At 37.8% G+C, this 27,603-nt stretch overlaps 2 protein-coding genes across 6 annotated transcripts in view; one reads left to right on the plus strand and one right to left on the minus strand.

Moving 5' to 3' along the window:
* Positions 1-19,491, plus strand: part of EFEMP1 (EGF containing fibulin extracellular matrix protein 1) — a 68,293-nt gene extending 48,802 nt beyond the window's left edge. For all 3 annotated transcript variants that reach the window (XM_067705033.1, XM_067705035.1, XM_067705034.1), the window contains 7 exons: positions 2,597-2,719; positions 6,632-6,751; positions 7,723-7,842; positions 8,865-8,984; positions 12,684-12,807; positions 12,892-13,087; positions 18,863-19,491. In XM_067705033.1, the coding sequence (XP_067561134.1) occupies positions 2,597-2,719; positions 6,632-6,751; positions 7,723-7,842; positions 8,865-8,984; positions 12,684-12,807; positions 12,892-13,087; positions 18,863-19,024 (965 nt within the window). In that variant the 3' untranslated portion in view covers positions 19,025-19,491. The remainder of the gene's footprint in view (positions 1-2,596; positions 2,720-6,631; positions 6,752-7,722; positions 7,843-8,864; positions 8,985-12,683; positions 12,808-12,891; positions 13,088-18,862) is intronic.
* Positions 1-27,603, minus strand: part of CCDC85A (coiled-coil domain containing 85A) — a 685,546-nt gene that overhangs the window by 506,704 nt on the left and 151,239 nt on the right. The gene's annotated exons all lie outside the window — the stretch shown is intronic.

Below are 27,603 nucleotides of genomic sequence, written 5' to 3' on the forward strand. Positions count from 1 at the left end.
TGCAGGGGACACAGGTTCGATCCCTGGTCAGGGAGCTAAGATCTCACATGCCGCAGGGCAACTAAGCCCACGTGCTACAACTATTGAGCTCGTGCAGAGCCCATGCACCCTGGAGCCTGCGTGTCACAGCTAGAGAAAAGAAAACCCATACACCACAACTAGAGAGAAGCCCGAGCACCACAACAAAAGATCCTGTGTGCCGCAACTAAGACCCAATGCAGACAATAAATAAAATATTTTTTTTTGTAAAAAAAGCTTATTCTATAAAATAAATAAATAAAATAAAATACCACCAGTCAATCCTAGGTGAGGTGAGTCCTGTTGCAGTTTTGTTTGTTATTGATAGAGAAAGGAAAAGAATATAGTGGCAGTAGAGATAGTGGTATTTTATTTTATTTTTTATTAAATTATTTTAACTCACCTAATAGTTTTATTAAATAATCCTCCTTAGAAGGCAAACAGACCTGGTTCTTAAAAAGGAATAGGTCCAGGGAGCATGGCTTTTATGTTTGAAATCTATTTAATGATATATTAATTCCACTGGAAATGTTAGCCTATTAATCAAAGAGAGAACTAAATGACAAAAAATAATAGGAAGGAAATCACATCAGGAATGCGATGGGGTGGAGGCAGTTTGCAGAGGGATGTCTCAGAAAGAAAAGCCACAGTCACTGGTGAAGCCTCCTTTAGAAAATGTAGCAGCCAGCCTGAGCCCTTGATCTTCTGCCAGCATGTACCAAGGAAACTTGCCACATCTGAATCTCACATTGCCGTATCTCTCAGTGCTATTATCACTGCAAATGCTGGCAGATGTTCTTGACATAAAACAATATGAACTCTGCTGTCATTTCTGCATTAGCGGGTCACAAAGCTCTGAAGAAACCCCAGTAGACATGTTTTCATCAAGTGCATACGAGAAAATAATAAAAGACACAAAAAGGGCAGATAATTTCAAAGCAAGATTGCTGTACCTCTGCATAGTACCTGAAAAGGACAGAGTTGTAATCACCGCTTTGAAAATAATAGTAATAATGATAAAAAATTTCAAAACAAAAATAAAAAACAATAAGAAAAAATTCACCAAAACTTTAAAACCAGATAATAAGAATTATGTAAGTAGATGCTTTTATAGGTTATTATCCAATAAACAGTCATACATCCCTTGAGTATTCTTTATCTCCCCTCCCTCCTTCTTTTGGAGAGAATCTCTCTTATCATTTCCACACCCAGCTAACTAAAGCCGATATCTGAGGGCAACTCTCTTATAACCTGAGCTTCCTACATTATTACACTGGGTGTAATATTACAGGGTGTAATAATGTGCATTTATGTGCACAGTGCAGCAGTTATGTTTGAAAATAAAGAAAGATGAAACACACCAGGGGCTACTCTCTGAGCTTCTTAAAGGGAAGGCAGGATTTAAGGAATAAATTCTAATTACTAATGATTCATTTTTGGTACTGATTTTTGCCCCACTATTTCTTCCAAAGCACCACCATGGGTCTGCCACAGTGATGATCTAAACACCCCTAAACCTTTCTCAGTTTTTATGCAAAATTTGTCATCTAGGAATTACAAATTTTAGATATTTTTTAATGAAGCTTAGAGTCTTCAATTGTTGAAGAATGCCAAAATTTTATAATCCTTTCATCTGTGCTATTTAAACTCATAATATGAGAGATTTGAATGAATGAAAGGTGATATGGATAAGGCAAAATTATATTTCACTTATAAATTACTGTAATATGAGAGACACACACAAGTGCCCATCATATTTTGATCTCAAAGAAATTTGTTATAACAAGTTCATATTATGACTGAATATTTTTTACTTTTCTGGAACTATAATCTACCTACTCCTTAAGGTACATTAGTAAACTATTACAAGAAGTGAAATGCTTTGGGAAAATATGTATTTTAAACTACACCAGCCTATCTCTCCTAGAGGAATGTGATTAAATTGAATCCTTTTTATTTTGAAATTTGCAATGAAAAGTTTATACATTTATGTTGTGCTAAAGTTTACCAAAAAATAAAAAACAACAACAGCAACAGGGAATGCATAATATTAAAGTTTGATTTTTACCTAGTTATTGGGAAGATTTTTAGAGATTAGTTACTAGAAATTATTTCAAATGTCATATACTGGGTGGAAAAGCAAGTATCATACAATTTATTTACATTTTAAAACAATACTGTATGCTCTAATGGGTGCATAACTGTATAATAAAAGTATAAAAAAATCTCAGGGAAGGATTCACACCTACCAGGATGGTAGTAGGTGGGGGGGTAAAGGGATGAGGATGCAGTAAGGCTTTAGGTACGTCTCCAGTGTTTCATTTCTTAACAAAACAAAATGAGCTGAGGCATGCATGGCAGAATGTTAGCATTTGTTAAATCTAAGTGGTACACACTGACATCTATGAAATTACTTTTTGAACAGTTGAAATAATGTATCATTTTAAGCATTTCCAATATAACAGTATTACAGAGTAAAAACCTGGTTTCTTTAAGAAAAGTATGATGGCAAAATGGAGGAACTATCAACATCTTCACAACCGACTCAAACTATTTTTGTGCTGTGTGTCTTTAACAGACATAGATGAGTGCACTGCAGGGACGCACAACTGTAGAGCCGACCAAGTGTGCATCAATTTACGAGGTTCCTTCACCTGTCAGTGCCCTCCTGGGTATCAGAAGCGAGGAGAGCAGTGTGTAGGTAAGTACAACAGTGCACTAAGCCAAGTCCTGTCTGGAGCATCTTAACTGTTTAAACCTCAGGCCTTTAAAACAAAGCACTCATCTTTATTTGGAGAATGATAGTGCTTATTTTTTCATTGACTACCAATCCATTTTCCATGTTAACAAGAAAAAAACTAGCCTTAAAGGTTGAGCATATTCTGGGTATCAAAGTTTTGGTTACATGTTAGACTAAGCAAAAGCAGAAATTTGGGGTGTGAATGAGACCACAAAAGCAACCGGGAAAATCATTTTAAATTAGTTATTTGGTACCCTAGCACTAAAACACTGGTGCTATGGGCTTCATTCACTGGTTGTAGCATAGCATAGCTTATAGGGCAAATGGTGAGGTTCAAATCCCAGCTCTACCCCTAACCCACTTTGAGACCTTCGGCAAGTTACTTAAATACTCTGTGCCTCACTCTTTTCCTTTGTACTATGGAGATAATACCAGTCCCTATCTCAGGAGCTCATGTGCAGGAGTGCTTAGAATGGCTCCTCGTTCTGGGTTGTATAGCTGTGTGCCATCGTTATGTAATGAGTTAACAGACTCGTACTAAACATTCTTTACGTGGCAAGTGAGTGCAGTGCTAGGGATGCAACACATGTGCCCTCCTTGAGAGCTCTACTTGAGCTCTCTGAGGACAGGGGCCAGGACTGGTTTGTGTCATTGTTGTCTCCCCAGTCCCTGAAGAGTGCCCACCAACTAGGTGCTCAATGCATGCTTTTTGAATGACAGGAAGAACACGATATGGGGAGGCCAACTGGCAAATGAGAAGTAAACTAAAGTGTTCAAGTAAACTAAAGGGTTCAATCTTGAGGCCCAGCACTAGGATGAAACTCTGTAATTGACTCCCTCTGTCCACTGATTTACATACCACCTCTTACCATAAGATCAGTGAAGAGTCCTTATTTTCTCTTAGGAACAGAGGATAATGATGTGGGGACAGGCAACCCAGCACCAATTTTCACCTGAGAATGTGAGCTCTTGGTGTCAGGATGTCAACACTGAGCTCCTTATGGGCCCTGGCCCTGTTCTCCTGCCACGGGGTTGTGCATAGGTGCTGGGGCTAGCGCCCAGCCTCTGAAGAAGGACCAGGGCTTGCACTGACTGAAGCTGTGACTTAAGAGAAAATTGTGTGGAAAACTCCACAGGCACCAAAATTTTGCCCACTGTATTCGTCAGGAAAATAAACAATTGAGGGTATAAAAAGTATAGAAAAAGAAAAAACCCAGCCTACTATGGGAAGAATCAAAGCGAATGGAACTTATGGTTAGAGCCCTTTATGGTATGGCAGGAGATGTCCTTAAATTCAGATCTAGGACTTCCCTGGTGGTCCAGTGGTTAAGACTCCATGCTTCCACTGCAGGGGGTGCAGGTTCGATCCCTGGTCATCCCTGGTAGGGGAAGTAAGATCCCACACGCCACGTGGTGCCACCAAGAATTAAAAAAAAAAAAATTCTGATCTAATCATGTGGCTTCCTCACTGTTCCCCTCACCCATAGAACCAACACTACATTCCTCAACCGAGCATATAAGGTCTTCCTCTATCTAGCCCTTGCCCAGCTCTATTGTATCAACACTCCTCTCCTGCCAAAATAATTACAACACTCCAGCTTTGTCCCACTAGTTACAGTTCCCCAATACATCACACAGTGTCACACTTCAGTGCCTCTACCAGAGACATGCAGTCCTAACAAACTCCCGTTCAACTCTCAAATTCTAGCTCAAGGTAACTTCCTCCGGGAGGTCTTCCATGATATACCCAAATATAATTAGTCACTCCCCCCTCTCTGCCAGTAATTCTCAAACTCTGATGTATCCTTTGTAAATTTCCAGCCTGTTATAGATCAATACTTATGTAGAGTACAGTGAGAATGTTGCAGTAACACCAAATTGTTATTCCTAAACACTTGCTCCCAATTTCTGTACTTATTCATTGCAGACTGGTCAAAATGGTCCGTGGACCCGTAGTGGTCAGCAGGACACACTTTGAGTAGAATGGTGCTCCCTCTCTCCCTTGTACACTTTTCTATTTTGATCTTATAATTCCATGCATTAATTTGTTTTCACGCCTGTTTTCCATACAAGACAGGGGTAGAATATATGTATATGATTATCATCGTTATAAACCTACATTACAAAACACAATGAAAGCAAATAACAATGGTTCAATGAATGTTTACTGGCAGAGAAGACATGCATTATTTGTTCATCAAACATTTAGTGAGGGCTGACTGTGTGCCACGTTCTAGGTATTGGGCCATCATAGTATACAAACAGATTTTACAGAATCGCAGCCCACAGAACTATTAGAAAGTACCACTTACATAATTTAGCTGTTGATATTGGCACCTGGCTGTAACACTAGGTACTAGGAAGAACCGTGCTAAAATTACTTTTAATTAGTATGAACTTTCCATTCATTCAGCTAATGTTTATTGAGCACCTACTATGCCAGACCCTGTTCCAGGTATTAAGCACACAACAGTGAACAGACAAAAGATACTTTACCTCTACCTCAAGAGGAGGAAATCTGCCTTGCATTATAGGGAGGGACACAGACAAGAAGCAAATAAACACATAATACAATGTCAAGGAGTGTCACTGGCTATAAAGAAATATAAAGCAGGTTAAGGGGGTAGATGGGGAAGAAGTTATTTTATATGGATGGACAGAGATGGCCTCCCTGAGGTGACAATTAGATCAGACACCTAAATAAATTAGGAGGGAAGCCATGTGAACATCATTACTGTTTATTTCAATATTCAAGTTAAATCAAATATATTTTGCAGCTTATTCATAATAGCTCCTTTTTTTTTTTTTTTTTGCCTGTTTTGTGCAAGGAAGTTCACCTAAACCATCTCATGTAAGCCTCCCAACAATCCTGCCACATTGCTGATTATTACTCACAGAAGAGGAAATGGAAGCTCTGAGAGGTTAAGACCAAGCTAGTAAATGCCAGAATGAAGATTCAAACTCAGATTACCTTGCAGCCACTTGAGCACACTGCCTTCCACACTTTTAGTTATTAAAGTACTGGAAGGGTTCAGCATAAAGTTTTGTTTTGTTTCATTTTTTCCATGAGATAGTCACTCCATAGTATTACAGTGATTGTGCATAATTGTTATTTTTAATTACACATGCCATATTGGAGTTGTCACAAAGTGTAGAATCATCAATTAATGGAATTCTATTATGCTTCTAAAATAGTAATCCTACTTTGCAAGTTCTCAATTGAGCATTTTATAGTTGGAAATATTTATACGAGAAGGACACAGGCTGGAACACATTATCAGTGTGTCAGAAGGGCACTCTCAAGAAGTAACTTGTTTAGTGTCCCATTCCTTCCATAGCGTTCTTTCACGTGATTCTCACAGAAACTTCATAAGATACACACGCAGCATTACTATCCACATTTTACAGAAGAAAAAACCTAGATACTGAACATTTAAGTGACTTTGCCAAGGTCACCAGCTGAGCAACAGCACGTACCTCCTTTTATTAGTTTTACGCTACATCACTCAATTCTTCCATAGTTCTTTTCTACTTCTATCATTATAAATAAGCTTTTAGATTCCCAGCCTGACATTCTCACTTATATGTGAAATAGTTTTAATTACTTTTCCCTCTTTAAGTCTCAACCAACCCAACCAGGTTTATGAAGTCTTTGTTCTTAACATCTCATTTAACTGCAGAGGGCAGACCAAAGTGTATTTAAAGCACAGATACTCTAATTTTTTATAAAGAAAAATAATTACTTTTAAAAGGATATCTCTAGATAGGTTTTCCAGATAATGCTCTGCTGAGAACTTGAGATTAAACAGCTCAATAATAGTAATTTGGATAGTCAATAATTTGGTTCTTTTTGTGTTATACTTGATAACCTAGATATAGACGAATGTACCATCCCTCCATATTGCCACCAAAGATGCGTGAACACGCCAGGATCATTTTATTGCCAGTGCAGTCCTGGGTTTCAATTGGCAGCAAACAACTATACCTGCGTAGGTAAGACTTCTGGAAACAGTCATCCTGACTGATTTCTGTCTTCCCAAGCCACACTGCAGTATTTCCAGTTTTCTATGTTCTTGAGTAAACTGGTTTCCATCAACTTCCCTGCATAAAGCTGAAAAGACAGTAACCAATCTGGTTTTTTAAAACACATCAAGATGTGAATGGAAAAAAATGTTAACCTTGGTTTTAGTTCTCTTCTGTGAGTGTATCAAAAAAAATTTTAACTACAGATCAATTGATATACACACACCAATTAGTCAAGAGTGTGTGATATAAACACTGAAGGTGCCAAAGGGGTTACTGCAAGTTCAAATACATAAACTTTCTGCTGAAAGTGCATCTGATTTTTACATGCTTCTTCTGCCCTTTCAGAATGCAATGTCACGGCACACAATTTTAAGATTGGCATGACATGGAAAGAATCTAGTGCAGGAAAAATGCCTTTTCACAATATTTTCAGTGCCTTAGAGCATTGCAAAACTCTGTATGGGTCTCAAAGGCTTATGTTATAATTGTAATGGAATTTAACAGGACCCATTTAAAAAGTACTAAATAGCACAGATAAATCTTCACTACAGCATGCTGAGAGACCGTATTAGTATGTGTCTTATATCAATTATTTATAGACTTGGCATTTTGCATCTGAACAACAATACAAGAAAATAGATACTGGAATGTATGTTTATTAGAATCATTAAATTCTTTTGGAAAGATTCATCAAACACCAAACTAACTGTCATTCCCAGAAAAAAAAATATTCTGGTATTTTTAAAAGAAGTATATGACAGATGTTTGAAGTTGTTCCAACAAATATGAAACCTGAATGGATGTTCTCCAGTGAGCTTCTGCAGAGCAAAGAATCCAGCTAGGGAATTACTCACTTATCATCGGATGACATAGGTACAAAAGAGCAAGGCTATGTTTAAAGACATAGATATATAAATGTGTATAACCTTGCCTTTCAGACATAAATGAATGTGATGCCAGCAATCAATGTGCTCAGCAATGCTACAACATTCTTGGTTCATTCATCTGTCAGTGCAATCAAGGATATGAGCTAAGCAGTGACAGGCTCAATTGTGAAGGTAAAATATTGTCCAAATAATTAGTAATCATGATCCACTTCCTGTGATTGCTGTTGCTTTAATCCAAGTGTGTACCTGTTTACGAAAGCAAATTTTTATCCATGGAAATTCTGTTCTAAAATCCAGTTAATTTAGTTCAATTATAATATTGACTTTTTAGTATGTTTTCAAAAGAAAGGAGAAGAAACAAAATAATTGAAATATTAGTTGTAGGCTGGGTCTGATAATTAGCAAGGGTGCTCTAGTGTCTTGTTTCTCGAGTGTGATGCAACGGCTAGCAGCAGTGGCATCTCCTGGGAGCCTGTGAGAATTGTAGAATCTCAGGCCCCAGCCCAGACTACTGAGTCAGATTCTGCATCTAATGAGAACTCCAGGTGACTGGCATGCATGTTTAAGTTCAAAAATGGCTGATTGCATGTCAAGAACATTAGAAGAGAAACCAGGAGACCTGGCCCCTAGTCATGCCTGCCACTGTGTAATTCAAAAGGCATAAGACATCCTGAAGGGGATGCCATTGACACTTCATGCTCCCAACTTCCTCACAAACGCTCCCACCTTTTCTTGGGACAGCACCATTGAGAAATGCAAAGCATTCTGCCAGGGCATCACCTCTAGAAGCTAGCACAGGGATGGAACTTGGAGTTCAAAACTCAGATGAACTTGGGAGCAGAGCCACCCAATTTCTGAGAAGGCAAATATGAATCTGCATCACTGGGTGGGTCTGCCAAGCACAACATGAAGATCATCAACCACAAGCCAATTCATTCAGTCTGCTCAGCTAGTATGGTTAGTTCCAGGATTCGCCAAACTGTCAGCAATAAGTGAGTAAAACTGATGGTAAGAAAAACTCTCTGTGCTGTGAAGCTCTATGGGAAATGAGCTGATATGGTTAGAATTTGCACTTGAGCTTCTTATAAAGTATTGTATTTCTGTTTCAGAGTATGAAGTGTTAAAAAAAAATTACCAAACTAGTGACATGTAAGTTTTCAACTCTGTCTTATTGCTCTGGTCTGGTTCAACAGACATTGATGAATGCAGAACCTCGAGCTACCTGTGTCAATATCAATGTGTCAATGAGCCTGGGAAATTCTCTTGTATGTGCCCCCAGGGATACCAAGTGGTGAGAAGTAGAACATGTCAGGGTAAGTTTACTGTTTTCATATCTGTTAAGTTTTAACCAGGAAAAGCAGGGAGGAAGTTGTAGGATTCTCTATCACAGACTTTCATTTTTTACAATTTGAGCTCTTTTTTTTCCCCTGTTGATCATGAGACATGCACATCTCATAAAGAGGATATTCAGTGTTAACTCTCTTTGAAATTTAAAGCAATCATTTTTCTTTCTTAAAATAAATAATTTTAATAAAATATTGGTATGCCTTCTATATAGCCTACATAATCCCTATGATATATATCCTCTAATCATCCACCAGAAAAGATTCAATTATTAAAATATTTCACCATGAGTTTCAGTGTAGAGCATAAGCTTAATGTGTGGTTAGGTGCACCTCAAACTGATCTGAATTCTCTAAAACACCAGGATTATAAATTGGATAGTAATTTAAGTGTTGAGAAAATCAGCTTCATGTGTATTAAAAAGTACTTGAATACTTCAGTAAAAAAAAACTATTAATCCAAAAATAGCTAATGTCTTCAGGTCCAGTTTTAAAATAAATGTTCAGGTGATTTTCACAGCTACATGTAGGTGGAAGAAGTGGCTCTCTACATGGTATGATTTCAGAGTCTTTTTGAAAGATTTGAAAATGTGCACCCTCTCCTCCCTACCTCCTGCATGTAGCTTAAAATTTCTTTAACAGGCAAAAGACTATTCAGGTAAAACTAAAACTAGATAATCCAGGAAAAATTGGTACAAACACAGGTTTACATAAAGCAGTGAGAGAGTGAAAAAAAAAATGACTGAACTTGAAGACACAAAATCTGTTTGAGACCTAGCTGTATGGCATTCTATCTATACAATTTGAACAAATTATCAAACTTCTCTGAGCCTCAACTTTCTCATTTGGAAAAGGGAGTTGAGGGAATGAAATGGAATAACATACAGAAAAATTATTTATAAACTATAAAGACTGTAAAGTTCAAGATGTTTTTATGAAATTTACCCAGCAATATAAATGACTAGTAGCAAATCTTCTCTAGAAGAAGGGCAGTAAAATATTAAGAAAGGAAAAGATCAAGGAAAGGAGAGACTCAGGATTCTCAGTCTATATCATGATTTTACAGGGAAATATTAATTCACAAGAACATCCATGACCTGAGACTTTATAGTGTGCATGTGATCATTCAACTAGAATCCAACTACTAAATATGAGCATAATCAGAATGTAGTTCATTGCACAATAAACATCTTTCTACCCCTTTCCACATTACTAGAGACTCTGTAATGTTAATTGTGGAGAAACATTGCATTCCAATGGTTTTACTTTCTGAACCCTAATTGAGACTTTTAACATGAATATTACATGCAGGAAAATGTTAGCCAGTGGGATTCCTTAACCAATTTCCCTGGAGTCCTGAAACAAATGTCTATGTGTTTCTGATCATAAATGGATTTGACACCCAGCAAAAGACAGAAACAAGTTAACATTCAGTGGAATCTTACCAGCCTACTCTATTTATATCTGTTATAACGAAAGGTGAAAATGCAATGGAATTGCAAATAGGAGATTCATTAGAGTTATATCTTGAAGAATGTTTGGTTAAACCAAAACATTTTTTGTGAAAGAGACTTACCATTCTTTTAGGGTGCAAAACAATTGGTTTCCCCCACTGAAACCATTCCTTCCCAACTCTGTCCACAGATTAAAGTAAAACCAAAAGAGTCTGGATTGTTACCTTTCCCAAAAAGGTTTATTTTGGGGATGAAATAACTGTTCTCATTTCCACAGTCTTGGAAAAATTAAAACTCTGTGTGTGTGTGGTGGCAGGTTGTGGGGAGGGGAGAGGGACAGTGGGGAAGGAGAGAAACAGAGAGAGAATACACAGATACACAGACACACATTCATCAAATATTTTAATACTATTAATCATTTCTGAAAAACCTTCCAAAATGATTAAGGAGTTGATTAAGCTAGGCTCTAAATTACTGGAAGTAATAAATAAAATTATCACATAAAGTTTCCTTTTGCTGCTGTTGAACTCCATATAACAAACCAGTCTTCACTTTCCCTGTAGCTAAACAGCATCTTTATTTTTCAAAAAAGTGAAAAATATTGAAAGGACAAGTCAGTTGTGATTTCTTCTGAGGAATCTAAGTTCTTTCTTTAGCCATAGCCAGTCCAAAAGAAGATACTTTTTGTAACTGACTCTTGGAAACTGCATAGCTTTTCCAGTCTTCTCTTGGGTTCCAGATAGCTTTTGCCAGTTTGGAAGCTAAAAGAAATTTTTTTCTCCAAAGACAAGGAATGGAATTATTCTCATTTAGAGGATGCAATACCTTGCAGTGGAGAGATGCCTGTCACTAACTATATGAACTTGGATCAGCCACTTAACCCTTATTTGTTTTCCCTTCATGCCAAATAGAGATAATATATTTCTCACCATCTCCATATGGTTTGTGTGAAGAGCAACTTGGTTCAATTTAATATTTCTTAAAATCCAGGTGCCCCCAGTGCACTCATGCTAGGTGATAAAGGGATAGAAAGATGTGCACAATAGCCTTTGCCCTCCAGGAGCTTACAAGCTATAGAAGGATTAAGACAAACATGGAGATTTCAATAATGCAAAGCAAAAAGCAATAAAGGCCCCAGAAAAGGAACATGAGATATAAGAATTCAGAGAGAAGAAAGAGATCATATCCCAGCAACTAGGCCATGACTACCTGTAAATTAATGAATGAAAATATCTGATTGTGGGGAAGGAATGACTCAGAAAAGGCTTATATTGGATAAAATCTAATCACTATTCCAATGTAAAGGGAGACAAACATACATAGGGATATGGATATTAATATAATTTTCATTGTTGTAAATGTAATGGTTCTCTAGCATTGTAAACTCTTCTCTCAGATGTCATCTGGGAACTCCTAATTCCCAAATCTAAATTCAGTCTTTGTCCATCCTGGCCTTCCCACAACCCTCCTTCCAGGGACCCTCTCTAGCTCTGACCTCCTTGCACTGCCTTTTCCTGGGTTGCCTCTCACCGCTGACACTGACGGTCCCTTCCTTAATTCCCCTTCTTCCCAATGTTCTTTAAATAGCCATGCTCTATATGGTAGGATACTTCATAGCTTCCCTTCTTTTGCTGTGAACAGCTTCCTATGAACAGTGTAATCCACTCCCAGAACATTAACTATCCAGCAGCATGCTACAGCTTACTGCAACCACATACCAGCCTTTCCCTCTCTCCCAAGCTTCTGAGCCTGGCTATAAACTTCCATCTCCATAGTTTTTGTTTGCTGCTTTCTAATCCTGGAAGGCCCTCCCCACTGCAATCTGAAAATCCCATCTAACCACCACCCTATTCAAGGCCAAGGTGAGAGGCTCCTCCTTTTTTCAGCTTTCCTTAATTCCCCAGAGGGCAAGAAATAGTATCTTTCATTTTTATTTAAACAAAGTCAATGGAAAGCATTTGGCTTTGAATTCAACAGATGAACAATAGGTGCTTGATAACATACCATGAAATGACACATATTAATCTGTAGAGAATGGCTCCACTACATCTGTCATGAATTAATGCAATGAACCCAGGTCCCACCAAGTCTTGTGTCTAAAAGCAAATTAAACACAGTCCAGATTCTTATACACCTCCTTCCAGTGGCAAACTGGAATCTGCCACTTACGCAATTTACTTATATCAGTAAACTCTTTGACTCTACATCTCTACAGATATAAATGAGTGTGAGACCACAAATGAATGTCGGGAAGATGAAATGTGTTGGAATTATCATGGCGGCTTCCGTTGTTACCCACGAAATCCTTGTCAAGATCCTTACGTTCTAACATCAGAGAAGTAAGAAAAATCAGAACTTTTGAAACTGAGAATCTTTTGGTTTTACCAAGCCTAACTGGTGAATACTTTTGTTTGTCTCTGCAGCCGATGTGTTTGCCCAGTCTCAAATGCGCTGTGCCGAGAACTTCCCCAATCCATAGTCCACAAATACATGAGCATCCGATCTGATAGGTCTGTGCCATCTGACATCTTCCAGATACAGGCCACAACCATTTATCCCAACACTATCAATACTTTTCGGATTAAATCTGGAAATGAAAATAGAGAGTTCTACCTAAGAGTAAGTATCCCGAGGGCAGCCTTAGCTGTTGAGAAAGTTCCAAGTTTGTTGTTGTTGTTTGGTAGTAATTCACATAGAAAGAAAGCTAACATTTAAAGAGTTTTTTATGTGCAGGCATTGTGTAAGCCCTTCCAGTGTGCATTATCTCATTTAATCCTCTTGGTAATGCTTGGTCAGATTAATATTTATCTCCATATTTTACAGAAAAGAAAAGTAAGACTCAGGGAGATGAAGTAGCTTCTCTAAAGTCACTCAGATAAAAGTTGCACACTCTAACAGAGTTGTGTGTGACCACCAAAACACAAGCCTACACATACACACACACACACACACACACCTCAAATAGATACCACAGATCAGTGATAGCTATTTAATTGTACATAGAAAAAATAATTCCTGGAGAGCTTTTCAAAAACGCTGAATTCCTTATTGTTACATTCGCAAGATTATTTACATCTGCACCAAAACTAACACTCAGAAGTATCTGAGAAGTGACCCCAACTCCCCACCCCCCGCACCATGTGTACAACAGATAGTTGTACCATTCTTGCAAATTTCCAGGCAGGCAATGTGAGGTGAGGTGACGTTTATGTTTTCCCTTTCTTTCATTGCCTATATGAAATCTTTCTCTGAATTCTGCCATTTCTCTCTCCACAGTGTCCCCTGGGTTATCTTTGTTTCCTTGTGTCTCTGCTTCTCTTCCTTTAAAGATGATTTTGAGATGAACCTATTAAATTGTTATTATCTGAACTGTGTGAAATTCATTTAGAGTAAACTTCTTACAGATATCTAGTATATCTCAAATTTCTCTTCCTTTAAACTGGCTCTTAGCACCTCTCTAATCCCTCCAAGGGCTTCCCAGCAAATCTCCCTGACTCCAGTGCCTCAGCCTTCCAGTCCCCCCTGCAAAATCTTAGCAAGTTCATTTTAGGTTAAAATTCCGACATATTTCAAATACGGCTCACCACTTCATGTGAAAATGATGGCACCCCACCAAGCAGTTTGCAGGGTTACGGTAAGTCTTTCACGCTAAGGATGTTATTCATCCAGTTCCAATTTTCTCAAAACTCCTTTGGGCACTCTTCATTTTTAATCAGACTTTAAGGTCAATATTTCATTTTGAGAATATGAAAAGTAAATTGGGAAATTCATCCTCGTGGTAAAGTTTACAGATTTTTAATGTTTACTCGTTTATCCTGTTCTTTGATATATTAAGTTCCTTTCCAGCTCCAGAATTATGTGACTCTGTTTCTTTGCCAGTAAATTAGAAATGATTAATCTCTCATGACAAACTTCTGAAGAGAAAAACCCAACCCAAAATACAATCTATTACTATTCTTTTTTCTAATAACTAAAAATAAACTTCTTTAACATTTGATGTTTAAATTTGAGATATACTAGATATCTGTAAGAAGTTTACTCTAAATGAATTTCACACAGTTCAGATAATAACAATTTAATAATTTTAACCCAAAGAAATAACATTATTTGTAACCCATGGCAGTAAAATAGGTTCATCTCAAAATCATCTTTAAAAATAATTTTCCATTTTGAACTCTTAGCCATAATTTAAGAAAATAAAATTTCTTAGCAGAATCAACAAAGAGTTAAGCAAAGTACCTGTATGTTTTTATTTTTGCAATAAACATGGCACTTTTAAAGTTTTATGATTCATATCAGTGAACTTATTGACTTGATATTTTCAGATATAAATACAGTGTTTTTCTCAAGTAAAATCCTTTTTTATGAATGATATAAAACATTGCCAATTTTGATAATCCCAGAATTAAATACTACTATTTGAAACCAAAAAAGCATTTAAAATAGGAAGATATTTCAAGACTATTTATTATCACATAATTCAAAAAATAGTTGTATCAAATCCTACAAAATTTTTCCACTGAAATTCCACTTGCGCAGAGGGCATTTAATCATAAGACTCCATCAGCAGGCCTTAATTAAGCACCTATTATATACTCAGCTTCATGCTAGGTGCATGTAATACACAGTTCCTTACTTCAAAGAGCTTTAAATATTACTTTGTGGCATAGTTAACATCTATGAAAAAAGCAGAGGACAAATTTGTGTTTAACTCCATGCTCCAAGACATCAAAGAATTAACGTGGGCTGCAATAGTCAAAGAATGTTTCTTGAGAAACATGAGGCTGGACCTTATCCTTGAAAGGACCTGTGGGATATAGGATTTTATTTATATTCCTTTTGGGACAATACTGAGAAAATCTTCTTCCCTAGAAAAGGGAACATATTAGAAAGAAGTAATACATGAAATTAAAGGTAGAATACCATCCTCCACCCACACCGACCAATATCTATCCTTCCTTACTGAGACTTATTTTTCTTCACAGCCCTTATCACCACCTTGCATAGTATTTATTTGTCTGTGTCACCTACTACCTACTAGAGTGTGAGTGTAATAAACAGAGACATTACCTGTCTGTTCACTCTTGTATGCACAGCACATAGAATGAATGGTACCTGGCACATTGCAGGTGCTCAAAAAATATTTTTAAATGAATACATTAATTCAATCAACATCTTCAAGGTATCACTGTTACCTATAAGAGGCAAGCACCATGCTAGGTTCTAGAGACATAGCAGTGAATAAAAGCAAGCCAATTCCTACCACAGTGGGGCTTATAGTTGAGACATCAAACAAGTGTTCACAAGTATGCTGAGCGTTACAACTGAGCACTGCAGATTGTTCATGAGTACACCACAAGTTAACCCCTAACCAAGGCAGCAGTGGTCTGGGAGATTCCTAGAAGAAGTAGATTTAAGCTGAAGACTAGCAACAAAAGACTAGCAAATGGAAGGAATAAAAAGCAGACAAGTTGATCTGGAACTCCAGGTGCTACAGGCAGAGTGGCTTGAGAGGGACCTGGAGAGATGAGCAGGGCCTAGATCACACAATGCCTGACAGACCATACTAAGGGTTTCAAGTAGAGGAGTTGCTATCAGAGTCTCATGTTAAAAAAGATACCTGGCTGCACTGTAGAGCCTGGATTGGAGTGGAGCAAGAATGGAAATGGAGAGACCAATCAGTAGCTCAAAAGATGGGGGACTAGTGTGGTAGCCAGTGAGTCCAAAAGAAGTGGACAGATTTATGAAGATATAGGAAGAAGGACATGGCTTGGTAACCCATTTGCTATGGGGAAGTGGAGGAGAAGGAAGCGTCAAGGATAACCTCCAAGTTTCTGTCTTGAGCAACAGTAAATGGTGGTACCATTTACTGAGATAAGGAAGAAGGAGCCAGTGGAGAGAGGAAGGTGAGGAGTTCAGTTTGGACATACTGAGTCCTGTTCACCATGAGACATCCAAGTAAAGATGAGTAGAGAATTGGATACGTGGGCTTGGAATTCATAATATAGACTTTTAAGTCACTGGCAGATATGTGATAATTGAAGCCATGGCTATGGATGAGATCACTCAGGCAGAGTATATAGGAAGTAGGTGAGATCACTCAGATCTGGGCACTGTTATAGTCATCCATTACCTCAGCCTACAGTTCTCTGGCCATCTCATCTCCCATGACCTTCAGCTTCATGTCACTCTGCCACCACCCCATGGCCACATGCTGGACTTTGTTATCATGCAGAACAGTTCCACATCATCATCTTAGTCTCAGGTGACCCCCTCAGTGACTGATTCTCTTTCCTCTTTTTCATGCCCTCACTCCCACTCTATCTGCTCTTCACCCTCACAGTGATACTAATCCTCTGACCCCTCACCCACCATTTTCTTCCACTCCATCAACTTCTTGGTGGACCCTTGAACTACTCTGTCACCAACACCTCAATTCCCTGTCCAACAACTCTAGATCAATTACGTAATCCACATCTATTTTCACACCCATCTTGTCAGCACAGATTGGTAATACTATATATCTCCAACTTCAGATGTGTCCTCAACAATCCTATTACTTTCTTTTATTTCTTCTCTTCAGCCACTGATCGCAAATGTCCCCATATTCTTTAAGTTCTTATACCCTTCATTTTCAGTAGGTGACCTCATCTCCTACTCTTCTGAAACCACTGAAACCAACAGGCATAAATTACTTGAACTTCCCATCCCATCCCTTGCAACCTTAAGTCCATGTGTTCCCCTTCTAACCTTCTCCTTTAAATTTTCCAAAGACAAGGTTTCACTTCTATCAATCAAGGCCAACCCACCACCTGTATTCTTCACTCCATTTCCTCCGGAACCTTGTTCTATCAAACTCTAATATACCTCCTACATATTTAACTTGTTTTCCCTCTAGATGTTGCCTCCTCTCTCCCTTCTCCCTTCCTAGCCAAGGTTCTTAAAGCACAGTCTGCAATCACAGTCTCTATTTTCTTATTTCCTAGTTACACTTCTGTCTTCTATTCCCACTACCCTACTGAAATTGCTCTGGAAAAAAGCCACCAACAGCATCCGCACTGCTATATTCAGAGGCATTTTTCAGTTCCAGTCACCCTCATCCTCCCCTGCTGTATTGAACACTGCTTGCCATTCATCTGTTTACCACTTAATTATCTATTTCTTCTCAGCTTCCTTCAATAGCTTCTCTTCTGCCCATTCCTTAAATGTTGGCCTCTCACAGACCCAGTCTTATCACATATACGTTCTCTTCCTTGGTTTAATGTCCACCTGTTGACGTGACTGCTAAATCCTAATTCACTGTTTCTATCCCTGCTCTCCTCTTGGCATTCAGATTCACACATCTACCTGCCTGCCTGTCCAAACTCATCTCCCTGCGCTCTCCAGCACCCATCATATTGTTCATCAAAGTGAAATTGCATCCAGTTCTCCAGAACATCCTTCTTTACAAAACTCCCACTTATTCTGGGTGACTGTCCTCAGGCATTCAAAGGCCTTCCCTCAATGCTTCAGGGTCCCTCTGTTTTCCTCTGTGAATACACACCTCTGTGTATCTTCATATATACCCTGCATATCCCTGTATATCTTAGCATTTGCCATATTCTATTGAAATTAACTACTTACATGCCTCTTCACCTACTAGAATGTAGACATATCCACAATGTTGAGAAGTGAAAGATGACAAATTTGTTTATCAGTTCAAAAAATTATCAGATTCTCACATGAACTCCAGTCTCTATAAAGGCTAGAACTACTCAATAAAAGTGAAGAGAAACATTAACAGAGAGAGATGAGTAGAAAACAAAGAACTATCAAAAGAAAGCAGGTCCCTGTATCTGGAACTAATGACTATGTGTGGATAAGGGATAAGATCCAGAAGGATTAGAACCAAGAAGGGACTAAGTAATGACTTTAATCCTACCTCAAAATTCTTCACTTGGGCTTCCCTGGTGGCACAGTGGTTAAGAATCCGCCTGCCAATGCAGGGGACATGGGTTGGAGCCCCGGTCCCGGAAGATCCCGCATGCTGCGGAGCAGTTAAGCCTGTGCACCACAACTACTGAGCCTGCGCTCTAGAGGCCGTGAGCCACAACTACTGAGCCCGCGTGCCACAACTACTGAAGCCCACACACCTAGAGCCCATGCTTCGCAACAAGAGAAGCCACTGCAGTGAGAAGCCTGTGCACGGCAATGAAAGAGTAGCCCCCACTCGCCACAGCTAGAGAAAGCCCACACGCAGCAATGAAGACCCAACGCAGCCAAAAATAAATAAATTAATTAATTAATTAAAAAAAATTCGTCCCCTAATTCTTATAGGAAGTGTACTCACAAATAATAGAAACTGCAATACAAGAAAAATTATTCTCTCACTCCCTCTTTTTTCTTTTATTTTAGCAAACAAGTCCTGTAAGTGCAATGCTTGTGCTGGTGAAGTCGCTATCAGGACCAAGAGAATATATAGTGGACCTGGAGATGCTGACAGTCAACAGTATGGGAACCTTCCGCACCAGCTCAGTGTTAAGACTGACAATAATAGTGGGACCATTTTCATTTTAGTCTCTTAAAAGAGTCCAGTATAGGCATTTAAATCAGCCAAAGAATATTGTTATCTTAAAGCACTATTTTATTTATAGACATATCTAGTACATCTACATCTATATACTGTACACTCACCAATAATTCAAACAATTACACCATGGTATAAAGTGGGCATTTAATCTGTAAAGATTCAAAGTTTGTCTTTATTACTGTATGTAAATTAGACATTAATCCACTAAACTGGTCTTCTTCAAGAGAGCTAAGCATACTCTTTTCGGTGAAACTTGGATTCTTTTCTGTAAAAGTGGGACCAAGCAATGATTGTCTTCTGTGGTGCTTAAGGAAACTTACTATAGCTCCACTGATAGTCTCGTAAGGAGGCAGCCATCATAACATTGAACAGCATGCAAGTTCAAGAATGAGTTTTTTAACTGCTTGTAAGAAAATGGAAAAAGTCAATAAAGATATATTTCTTTAGAAAATGAGGATCTATCATACTTGTGTTGGTTTTTATTTTCATGATCAGTCTAAATGTAGTTGTTTATTACATAGTAGTAAATCATTATCACATAGTATAGTGGTTTCTATAAGATATTTTAAATTTTGTCAGAAATTTTTGTTATGAATGTAAAAAAGCATAGTAATCAAAATTCCCCAAATGAATAAGATATCCCCTAGAAAATCATTATATTGAGAAATCTATGGGGAGGAGGTGAGAAACAAATTCTTTCTAAACCACTTTGGAGTTGACCTGAAGAAGCAAACTCGGTGTACTAGTCAGTTTGAATTGCTATAACAAAATATTACAGACTGGGTGGCTTATAAACAACAGAAATTTATTTCTCACAGTCTGGAGGGTGGAAATCCAAGATCAGGTTGCCAGCATGGTCAGGTTCTGGTGAGAACTCTCTTCTAGGTTGCAGACTCATATCCTCACATGGCAGAAAGAGAGCAAGAGAACTAATCCCATTCATGAGGGCTCCACCCTCATGACCTAAGTACTCCCCCAAGGCCTCAGGTTCTAATACTATCACATTGGGAGTTAGGACTTCAACATATGAATTTTGGGAGAACACAAACATTCAGTCCGTAACACTCAATAAATGTAATAACATTCCTGAATTCAGGACTTCCACAAGATGTGTAGCAAAATGAAGAAAAGTTATTTTTCTGAAAAAGTTTTGATTTCTGAATAAAATTAAAACCCTAAAACTTCACTAACGTATAACTAAAATTTCTCATCTTTATATTTGTTGCTCACAGAGTAAAGAAATGGTGACGGTTCTTATTCTTGGCATCCAGATTGACAATGAACTAAGTCAAATTACCCTCCCTCCTAACTCTATGAAAACATTTTATACCTTCTTGTTTGTTTAAAATGTAACTGCTTCACTTTGATGTATTATATTTTTAAATAAAAATAAGTATTCTTTTAGAGGTTTTTTTCTGTGTAGCTAATAACAGCCAATATAATTTTTGTGTCCAGGAAAAATATTATCTGTAGCTGCCAGAGCAAAAACAACTATTTGCTTCTTTAAAAAGAAACAATCTAAAGTTGAGGAAACAAAAGACTGTTAAAATCATTCCACAAAAATATATGCAGTCAATTTTTCTCTTACATCCAATTTCAAAGCACATATGAATAACCAGATAACCTTGCCACAGAAACAAATGTTCCTCAAAGAGTTGACAAAATGTGCAGTAATTGTCAAAAAGAAAGTTCACCAAGAGACCAAGGAACAAAACATAAATTTCTTATGTGAATAGGGCACGGGATGGGCTTTAAAAGGATACAGGGGCATTGGAACAGTGATGAGAGAACAGGTGTAACCAGGAGTCAGACAAGGAAGCAGAGTAAACAACCAGCCACAACACAGCGGGACTGTTGCGTATGTCGTCACCCTGTCCACATGATTACTTATAGTCCACGTAAATTCAGGTTTGATCTAAACTTTTCCATTCTTAATCAATATACTGATTTTCCTACATATAGACACAGTTTTCAAGTCAGAGCTGGGAAAGATAAGAGTAAAAAAAAAAATGCCTAAGACCTTACAACAGATTTTTTACTCTTAAGCAAGAAGGCAGAGTCTTATCTGTACCTCCACAGAGGATTGTAGGAGAAACAGGAATCTCTATGAAATATTTATGCATAAGTCCTGACCCTCCACCCCCACCTCTAAACATATATATAATTATAGAAGTATATATAATCTATATATTAAGAAATGTAGATTACATATAGATTATATATACTTCTATAATAATATATTCTATAAATAATTTATATATTATAATTTATATAATTTAAATATAATCTATGATAAAATAATAATATATTTTATATATATTTTTGGACCTACAGAAGCCATTAACTGCAAAAAAGATGGTTTCCCTTTCATCCCAAAGCTTAGTCCTATTCACAAATCATAAAGACATGAAAAGGGTTGATAAACTAGTGTCACTGATGCAATCCCTTTTCTTTTTTTTAATTGTAAAATACACATAAAATTGACCATTTTAGGGCTGCCCTGGTGGCGCGGTGGTTGAGAGTCCGCCTGCCGATGTAGGGGACACGGGTTCGTGCCCCGGTCCGGGAGGATCCCACATGCCGCGGAGCGGCTGGGCCCGTGAGCCATGGCCGCTGAGCCTGCGTGTCCGGAGCCTGTGCTCCGCAACGGGAGAGGCCACAACACTGAGAGCCCCGCGTACCAGAAAAAAAAAAAAAAAAATTGACCATTTTAAAGTGTACAATTCAGATTGCAATGTTATGCAAATATCACTACTATCTAGTTCCATAACATTTTCGTCACTCAAAAATAAATCCCATACCCATTAGCAGTCACTCCTCATTCCCCCCTCCCACAAGTTCTGGTGTTACCACTAATCTACTTTCTGTCTTTATGAATTTGCCTGTTCTAGACGCTTCATACAACTAGAATCATACAGTAAGTGGCCTTTTGTTTCTGGCTTCTTTCACTTAATATAATGTCTTCAAAGTTCAGCCATGTTGTAGCATGTACCAGACTTCATTCCTTTTTATGACTGAATAATATTCCATTGTATAAATATACCACATTTGTTTACCCATTCATCAGTGGATAGACTATAGTTGATAGGTTGTTTCCACCTGCAATTTCGTTTTATCTGACTATTCATCTACTAATTCCTAGACTATTCATAGATTAGGAATATAATCCTAGACTATTAGACATTATTAGACTATTATTAGACTATTAGACTGTTACATGTCTATCCTAGACATATAGATTCCTAGACTATTCATCTACTAATTTTACAGCCTAAATCACCCATTTTTAATTTCATTTTTAACTAAAATGAACAGCAAGTGAAAAATCATTTTTCCTTCACAGAAGCAAAGTCCTGGAAAGAACTTTGAAAAGCTAACACATGAGTTCCTTTACAGGTACAACTGTCCTCAGTAAACATAAAAATCTCATGCGCTCCTTAAATGTAATTTGAAATTCAAAATAAAGTAAATATCATCACTGAAAACAAACCAAAGCAGTAAGACAAAGCTGTGCTTTGTTTTCAAACTACGCATGACTCCCTCCTCCCCTCCTCCATGAGAATCACTGATGTAAACCAGCTCCCATAGATGAGAATTATGAAAATAATTCATCATCAGAATCATAATTATTCAGCAGCAAACTTCATTGAGCAACTTCTATGGTAATTTCTTCCAACATCTAACAGCCTGATGAAGCATAGAAGAACCAGGGTTCTAGTCTCAGTTCTAACCTTAACTAGCTGTGAGACTTAGCTTTTTGGGACCTTGGTTTCTTTATCCATAAAACTGGGATATTGAAACAAGGTGTTTTTCCAGCTTTAAAAACTGTACCTATTCCCTATGCCAGAGCTGTACTAAGAGAAAAGGTGACTCTATTTGCCAAACTTTTTAAAGCATTTGAGTATTTTTGTATGTAGTGGCTGTTGGGAAGCACTGGGCATTGGTGAAAAAGAAAACTATAGTTCCTACCCCAAAACAGGTCTTCAAAATGAGGGTTCGCTATTGGGGACAAGGACATGAGAAATAACCCAATTTAGCTATAAATTTTTTGAATTACAATTCAAAATAAATATTTTTAGTATTCACTGTTAAATCGTGCATGTTTTACTCCTTTCCACTGATTCTAACTGAAGTATTATTTCTCGTGTTAAACTGAAAGTCATTTTACATTGTTTCACTAGCAAAAAAAAGTCCAGCCATGGGTTCCCCCACTTCCAAACATGCTTCCAGGAAATTCACATGTTCCTACTCAGTAAGCCTCAATAATGAGGACTGAACTAGTCATTTCCATCACTTCACCATTCCAGTGCCCATACCTGGATTCTCAAACTTCATGCTCTCTGACTGGACAGTGTTGTTTTCTGACAGCAGTTAGGAAAGACCTCTTGGTTTTTAAGACTTCTCAGAAAGGAGAATACCTTCACTTCAGCTGCCAAATTTCCCTCATAAATAGCTTTTTTTTTTGACAGCTTGCAATCTCCATCCCCTCTAAACTTAAAATCAACCATTACATACGCTTCCTTTTAATAATAATAGGATTCTAAACTTAGATGCCACCTGGTCAAACCATGTTATTAAGACTTGCTCAAGGTCACAGTTTGTTGAGCAAGATCGCTGTGCCTTGAATGAAGGTCTTATGACTTAGATTAGGGCTCTTTTCATTGGCCATGCTCCAAATTTCAGCAACAACAAGCAATCCCCTTCCTTCCAAGGCTTCTTCCTGCAGTGCCCACCCCAAATTGTGGACCAGCTTTGCTCGTTGCCATGACTAGTTGTCACCACTGCTGTTAACTGCAGTCGGATTGAAAAAGCACAGATACCAACTTGATTCTGATTTACTCTGTTAAACTTTAGCTCATTTGTTCTCTTTAAAAACTCCAGAGAGGTGGAAATAATTGTGTTACACAAAATACTCCTGAACTCTAGAAACTGAAATTCAAGGACCAATCATGTAGACCTTACGACACTTGAGAGGATAGCAATTTCTAAAAGAAAAAAAAGCCTATTCCTAAAGATACAAACAGAGATCTCTCTATGGGGGAGCTTTGAGAGCAACAGTAAAGATGGAATGGGGCTAGCATTATCCTTGTTCAAAAGTTAGACCAAAAGGCTTAAAGAGTCCTTCCTTCCATAAGATCAGTGAAAGGTAAGGGGTTAATGAAAGATTACTGCCATTCTTGACATTGGTTAATATGCATTAGGTGATTACTGAAGGAGCAAACAATGAACATCATTACCTCATCTCCTAAAGGATTCTTGCTTTAGAGGCTTGAAATAAGATAAGAGATACCACATTTTATTAACAACTCAGCCCTCAATGGGGCTTTTGGTTCTTTCAAAATGTTTAAGTTAAAATGACCTCCCCCCGCAAATTAAGGTTTTTTATTGTGATTAAAAATATATAAATATTGGAGGGTGGAAATCACCTACAAACCAATCCCCATTTTTATCTAAAAAATTGTAGTCATCTCTACCACTCTGCCTCTACAAGGAAGGTGTTTTAGTGAATCTAAATGATGGAAATAGAAAGATTGTTCAATACCCTACGACCACCTGAACACAACCCAATGGGATTATTATTTGGGGGGAAGCTTCACAAATACAAGTTTATTGTCGAACCTTGTTTCCACAATGCAAGCAGTTGCTTATGTTTTGAATAGCCATATATGCTTCTAACTTTCTAACGCTTCTTTTAAAATATAGAACAGCTGCTGGTCTGCTCATATGTTACGCATAAGAAGCCCACAAGGGACAAAGCCTTCCATTAATATGTCGAATTATCTTTAACACATTTATATTTCTATCCTGAATCATCATCTCAGAAAGATGGCAAGTTTCCATCTTCCCAGCTGGGGGGAGCACCTGCAAAATACAAGCACAAACTGTGACACATCTGGTACCAAAAAAACCAATCTTGTTTCATCTGGCCAGCAGACTGAAATATCAAGATCGTTGAACAGAAACAAGGCAAAAAGTTAACTGCCATTTATATGTAGTCAACACAGATGTCTAGTTAAGCTGTTTATATTGTAAGCGCATGTGTATGTTAACGGAGCACAGACCCCTTTAATAAGCCAGAGTTGGAATATAAACGCAAGAGAATTTTAAAGACCTGAATGCAATAATTCAGTTCTTTTTTATCTTCCCATAGAAACTAAATTAGTTTCATCCAAATCTCAGCACTCTTTTTAAACAGATGCATATAACACGAATAAATAATTTTGTTGCACAGCTCCAAACTGTTTATTTATTTCCTTTAAAACTGTATTCTATCTTTTTGTATCTTAATATTTAGATTGTTTCTTTAAGTGGTAAATTACTTGCACATGACTTAAACCAGGTGTCCTGGTTTCTGTTGCCTCAAAAGAAGACCCTGTAACAGAACTTAGTGTTGGTAGTTTGACAGGTTAACTTAGGAAGCACAGGTGAGAAACTAGGGAAAGTGAGTCAGGGAAGGGAGAGATGCCAATCAATGAGTGAATTAATGAGTGGGTCACTTCTGTGGGCAAACTAGCACTTAGTATCTTTGGGGATCCTCTGAGAAATAGTGTGGAACTCATCTCAAAATCATCCCACCAGAAGCCGCCTGGACTGGGCTGTTTATCTGCAACTCCCATCCCTATGGTGAGGGTCGGCTCCTGGGCCACTAATGCCACACCCACTTACAACTACCTGCAGGTGGGTGAGCTTCCTGGCACTGGAGAAAGCCCTCAGGCAGAGGAGAAGAGAAACAGAGGCTTGATAGGGGAGCTTGTCAGTGAGCTAGAAACTCCTACTGCAACCCCCAGTAAGCTTCTGTTGCTGAGGGGATGTCTGGTGGGCAGCAATATCCACACTGCTTGGAGTCTGACAACAGAAGCACATGTAACTGGCCTGATGGCTTCATACCTCATGAGTCTTTCCTTAACCTTTTTCTGTTGGCTCTCTACCTTTTTTTTCCCCTCTCTTCCTTTCTGTAGAGAAAACTCTAGTCTTCTCCTCTGTGTATCACTCACTTAGCAAATCAGGCACCAAACATGTCCATTCGATGCAAAGACACGTAAGACATTACATAAAGTGGTATTGTATACTTAACACCATGAGCCTATCTAATTCCAGAGCACATCACAAGTCCAACTACAGAGTATTATATAAAATTGGTTGCCCTTCAAAGATGAATTTTCAAGGAACCTAGTGAAGCTAAAACTTCAAGGCCCTTGCCTTGCACCAGTCCTATCCAAGGCCCTGAAGGGACCCTACAATGTGTTCACAGTGTCATATTATTTTTGTAAAATTTGAAAAAGTAATACATTTTAGCTGGATGGGTTAGTATTGATCTTTCCTCTTAGGTTCCACCCTTCACACTTCTCCTCATGTTAGGTAGCACTGGGACGGTCACAAGGATTTTTGGGAATCCAGCCCAGGAAATTGAGTTAGGAGGGTACATTTAACTTGGCCTTAGTGGAATATACCTATATAGTTCACAGTCACTTCTATGTATGTTTAATTCCAGTTCCTGTCTGGTGTAGGAATAGCTTCTAAAAATATTCCTACCACCTTCTGTGTTCATTTTACCTGACAGCATGTACTGAGTTTCAAGGCCAGGGGTCCTATCACAATTTAATGTGTCCTACAGTATCCAGCACCAGAGTAGGTAGTAGAAGAAAAACAAGTCTTGAAATATGCAGAGCCAGAAGCTAATCTATGGAATATTCTCCCAATCACCAGAGGTGTAAAATGAAAAGCAGAGGATTTGGTTTTTATTCAATGCCTTTTCAAGAATATATTTAATTATGTAGCATAGGCAATTATAAATGCACCATACCATGAAAATATAAGAATTCACTAGAAATTATTCTGACAATGAGAAGTGAATTATAACCCCCAAAACTCTGTTTCAGATAATACCAAAAACTGTAATTAATTGAGACGAAGAAATAAATTTCAAATAGAAGTAATGCATAGACTCTTGTGTTGATCAAATTAACGAAAAGGAATAAATCATGTGAACACACTGGGAAGGAATTTAAGTGTCCTGCTACTTTGATATGAACACTAACACCAGTAAAGAAAACATAAAATTGTAATTTTACTACCACAACAAGGGCACTGTCAACTCACTAGTTAGTGTGGCCATTTCAAAGGGTGTTTAACATTAGTCCCTGCACAAGAAAACTTAGAGTGATTTAGAGTTGTACATATCTTATGTGATAAAAACTTGATAGAGGTTTCCCAAATTTGACAACAATTCTAAAAATTTGTATATCATTGCCAAAATGGCTTGTGAAACCAAAGAAGCCTTTCTGTAAACTGTCAATTTAACATTTTTTCTCAACCATTCTAGAAGATAGAGTTATCTTTCTATTGTCTCTATTGTCTCTATTGAAAGGACCTACTGTATAGCACAGGGAACTCTGTTCAATACTCTATAATAACCTAAATGGGAAAAGAACTTGAAAAAGAATAAATACATGCATATGTATAACTGAATCACTTTGCCATTCACCTGAAACTAACACAACATTGTTAATCAACTATACTCTAATATAAAATAAAAATTAATAAAAAAGAAATGATGTTACAAAAT

This window comes from Pseudorca crassidens, chromosome 14, assembly GCF_039906515.1.
Source record: "Pseudorca crassidens isolate mPseCra1 chromosome 14, mPseCra1.hap1, whole genome shotgun sequence".
Lineage (NCBI taxonomy): Eukaryota > Metazoa > Chordata > Mammalia > Artiodactyla > Delphinidae > Pseudorca > Pseudorca crassidens.